The sequence below is a fragment of the Oratosquilla oratoria genome, chromosome 34 (assembly GCF_046742065.1).
Source record: "Oratosquilla oratoria isolate Oo_2021 chromosome 34, ASM4674206v1, whole genome shotgun sequence".
In the NCBI taxonomy this organism is placed as follows: Eukaryota; Metazoa; Arthropoda; class Malacostraca; order Stomatopoda; family Squillidae; genus Oratosquilla; species Oratosquilla oratoria.
The window spans coordinates 33,379,391-33,384,390 of NC_134810.1; the positions used below are offsets into that span (position 1 = coordinate 33,379,391).

General features: G+C 49.3%; 1 protein-coding gene across 1 annotated transcript; it reads left to right on the forward strand.

The window, feature by feature from the left end:
• Positions 1–1,702: 1,702 nt before the first annotated feature.
• On the forward strand, positions 1,703–3,007 carry LOC143018372 (uncharacterized). The gene has a single exon (XM_076173732.1). The coding sequence runs from the start codon at positions 1,703–1,705 to the stop codon at positions 3,005–3,007; it is 1,305 nt and encodes a 434-aa protein (XP_076029847.1).
• The last annotated feature ends 1,993 nt before the right edge of the window (positions 3,008–5,000 follow it).

Below are 5,000 nucleotides of genomic sequence, written 5' to 3' on the forward strand. Positions count from 1 at the left end.
GCAGTATCCCCATTTCCATTTTATATCATCGATAACATTTGATGTAATGATTTTTTAATTTTTTTCTTTATACTACATTATATAATCCTTAAACTTAATATCAGTAGCCCTCCCCTAATCCATGAAAATATTACAAATATTCTTGTATGGCTTCACAGTTCCAGCGACTCGGTGTGGCTGCTGTGCGCAGACACATGTTCAAGATAAGTAGCAACCCACTAGGTAGAAAGCCCACTGTGCTCACTCAGTGCCGACCTTGCTGTGCAACTGTGGTGTTAATTTTTACTCAGGAGGTTTTTTTCCGCGCAAAGTAAAACAAAAAGAATTAATTTAATTTTCAGATGAATGAATAAAGCTTGAATTGTAAACTATTTTGGCTATTAAGTAAAGAATACATATACATATACATATACATATACATATACATATACATATACATATACATATATATATATATGTATATATGTATATATGTATATATATATATATATATATATATATATATTTCAACAAGAACCCACTGTGTTGGCTAAGAAGAAATGAAGTAGAAGATATCCATATATTTCGATCACGGACTGTGATCCTCGTATGTGACAAAAACTGTATCAAATTGTTTATAATAAGTCCTTAAATGATAGTTCGCAATTTCTACCACAGAAAGACATAAACTTTGTTTTTTAGTTTTCCCAATAACTTGTCTAAGAAAATAGTTAATGTGCATCAAAGACCTAGAGAAGAAATAAATCAAGGTGTTTATAAACTTCCTTGCTTGGATTGTAATAAGGTATATTGGGTACAAACAGGTAGAGATTTACATACTAGAATGAAAGAACACAAGAATTCAGTTAAATATGCACAACAAAATTTCGGTCTTCCAACACGTAGACAAGGAAGGCCATCATATGGATTGGAATAAGGCAAAAATTATTTTTAATTCAAAGTGCAGTTTCAAAAGGAAAATTATAGAATCCTCCTTGATAAATAAATTTCCTAATTTTAATATTTCAAATGGACAATGGTCACCAGACTGTATTACTACCTGGGCAGTCAATAAATTATTACCATCTTTAGTGAAGGCGGGTGATTTGCCCCGCAAAGAATTAGGCGTCACTTGAGCCCTGCCCATGTTCCTTCTTCTTTCTCTATATATAAGACTTGCCTTTTGCTCCACTACTCCGGGACAGGAACTTTGAAACAACGCCGAAGCGTCCTAAATCTCAGGCGAAGACCGGGAACTCAGGCAAAACGGCACCTGCCACTACAATCCCGGATAATACGCCCCCTTGCATCACTTCAAATCCACCAAACTCCTCCGGCGCTGCTGAAAAGGCACCACCAACCCACGCCACCCCTCCCCTACCAAACGAAGACATCATAGGGAAAGAGAAAAGGCAGAAAAAGAGGAAAAACCGCAAAAGGACCGCTACCCCCTCTAGCAACCAGACTGACTCCACACCTACACCCCCTGAGAAGAAGGAAGAACCAAATAAGACGGATGCTGTCCAAGCAGCCCCTTCCGCCCCCTCATCACCTCTTACGGAAACTCCCTTAAATAGCTCCATCGGTCACATTCAGGAAACCGTAAGAATACTACAGCAAGACCTGGCCCGAACAAATCCTCAAGCGGCTCGCCTCTTAGATGGGATCTTCTTGATCCTTCATTCCATCGCCGACATTGCAAACCATGGGAGAGCTTAGGATCATGCAATGGAACTGCCGGGCGATAAACACCGCCTGGGACCTCTTGGTGCAACATCTCGCAAGGAACTCCTACGAGGTCATTGCCCTCCAATCTCTCCGCAAGCGACCCTGCCAACTCCCTACCCTGCCTGGCTATCACTACCCACCTTTTTACAAGACGGATGAAGCAGGCGAAACGCGTGTCGCCACGTATGTAGCACTAGGATTGGCTGCACAACCAGGGCAACTGACTAGCATATCCCTGGAAGAAGGGTACGGGGTGGTCACATCTGTCTCGGTAGAAGGAGACCGTACCATACACATCTTCAATGTGTATAACCCTGTGCCTTCCCAGCACTTCACCTGGCTTCAGGACATCCCTGAGAACTGGGTAGTGGTGGGCGACTTCAACCGACGTGATGCACTCTGGGACAGTAACTACGCCCACACCTCCCCGACCATTACCTCCCAACTAGACGCTGCCGACATGATCCTCCTAAATGACGGAAGTCATACCAGGCTTCCCGACGTAGCGGGGCACAGCAAGACGGCCATCGACCTCTCTTTCGTCTCTTCAAACCTGGCGGGGGCAACGGATTGGTTTACCCTCAACGATCCCATGGCCTCAGACCACCTCCCCATATATATCACCATTCATCTCTCCCCTACACTCCATCTCCCACCAGCGCAGGAAAAGTTAAACCTTTCCAGAGCAGACTGGAAAGCGTTCCAAGCCTTCCTGGTAAATTTTCAATGTCATCATGACCCCAACTCCACAATAGAGGACCTCAACGCCAGATTCACTGACACCGTGCTCGCAGCGGCGAGCCACGCCATCCCCCAAGTAAGAATCGGAAATGGGAGACGGGGTCATCCATGGTGGACAGACGATTGTCAGAACGCCGTCCGAAACAAGAGAAGGGCCTACCAACGCTACCTGAGAGAGGGAACAGAGGAAGCCTTTACTGACATGAAGAGGACTAAAGCGGAATGCAAACGGACCATCGCCAGGGCAAAACTAAACTTCTGGAGGAACAGCGGGGACGACAAAGAAGACCTCACTGCAGCCTGGAAGAAGTTCAAGATTATGAAGATGCGCTACAACCCTCCAAGTAGAGACCTTACTGCCCCCGACGGAGAATTACTACGTACGCCGGAGCAGAAAGCTGAGGGATTCCTCCGCCATTTCGCTGACGCAAGCTCGACGGACAACCTCCCCGAGGATCAACGACGTGCTCGCCAAGAAGAAGAAGCCCGCATGGACCTCTCCCCCCCCCACCAGGATCGGACGCAGACTTCACCCTTCAGGAGCTGCGATGGGCGTTGAGGGCAACCAAGGCTACCAAAAAGTCCCCAGGTGCTGACAGGGTCACATACCCACTTCTGCAGCACCTTCCTGCCCTCATGCAAAAGACCCTCCTTTCCCTCTTTAACAAGTGCTGGAAGGAGGGAATAGTTCCTGAAGCTTGGAAACACGCCATTGTGGTGCCTATCCCCAAGGCTGGCAAGCATAGTGGGAAGATCGTCAACCATAGACCAGTTGCCCTAACCTCCCATATTGGCAAGGTATACGAGAGATTGGTGCTAAATCGCCTAAAGGACTTCGTCGACTCCAGAGGGGCACTTCCAAAACACCAGGCTGGGTTCAGGAAAGGGAGGAGTGTCACAGACCACGTCGTGCGGCTATCTGAGCATATCCGCAGGGCCCAGAGGCAAAAAAGGGTACTGCATACGTGCTTCCTCGACATCGCCAAGGCCTTTGACACCGTCTGGCACGCCAAGCTTTTGAGTAAGCTGAAATCACTCGGGGTCTCCCCAGCCATATACAAATTCGCCTGCTCATTTCTCTCTGGACGTTCCATCTCGGTAAGGAGAGAAGGGGCTCTCATTACTAAGGCAGCCATCGACATGGGGGTCCCCCAAGGTTCAGTTGTAGCCCCCCTCCTTTTCACGTTGCTCATTGCAGATGTGGGGAAAGGGGTGAGAGGGGACACGATCGTCACTGCCTATGCTGACGACATAGCACTATGGAGGAAAACAAGGCACCGGCGACCAAAGAGCCAGATCGATCTGGTAGTAACCCAACTTACAAGCCTGGGTTTCTCGCTCTCGGCAGCCAAGACAACCTATATGCCTGTCCACCAGATAGGATTCAACAGTGGCACATACCCGGAATGGAACCACATCAAGATCTGTGGAACACCTGTAAGACCTGCGAAGTCCGTCCGGTACCTAGGGGTTACATTCCAGAGAGATGGCAGGTGGTCTCAACACATCCAGCAAGTTACACTCAATGCACGACGGGCCCTCAACCTTGTCAGAGCCATCCGACACGAACCCTGGGGCCAACACCGCAAAACTCTTGTCCCCATCGTTCAGAGTCTAGTGCGGTCAAGGCTCCTCTTTGGGGCGGCAGTGCTGCATGACCTGTCAAGGGATGCAGTGCACAAGATGACCCAAATTGAGTGTCAAGCACTCCGAGTGGGACTCGGTCTCCCGAGGTCGGTCCCTCACGAGCAGGTGTACAGTGAAGCTGGCATCCTGCCACTATGGCGCCGTATCAAAAGGGACGCCTGCCGATACCTCTTCAGTGCAGCCAGAGTACCGAACTCGACTGACGAGGAACTTTCCGAGGGATGGGTCGCGGCCCCACCGACGGAACCCGTATGCGGTCTTCCTATCTCCGTCAAGGATATCTGCCTCCAAGCTGGACTACAACCTGGTGATCGCCGCTTAGTGGCCCAAAATCAGCAAGACCCCTTTCCTCCCTGGACCTATTCACCACCTGAAGTAAGGACCGAAGTCTATGGACTAGGCCGCCAGGCAAGCCACCATCTGTTGCTCGAAAGCACCAAGAAATTCCTAGCAGAACATTATGCTGGGGATTTTCTAGTATATACGGATGGCTCTGTACTTGAAGACGGTCGCACAGGAGCTGGCTTCTATCTACAGTCCACTAGAGAGACTTTCTCCATAAGGCTTCCCCCCACCACCATCCTCACGGCCGAACTTATTGCCATCCGGGAGGCTCTGATCAAAATCATCGCCCTTCCTCAGAAGCCACCACGCGTCACGATCCTGTCGGACTCCCGTTCGAGCCTGACTGTCTTGCAGGGCGCCCACTGTACTACAAGACCCGACGTCTTAAATGACATACTGCGTCTCTCGGCAGAGGCGGCCCAAATGGGCGTATGCCTCCAGTACCAGTGGGTCCCCTCTCATGTGGGACTCCAGGGCAACGAAAGGGCTGACAGAGCTGCCCGCCAGGGAGCGCTAGCTCCCGAGGAAGAAGCTATACCCATACAGCTCACGGCAAGTGA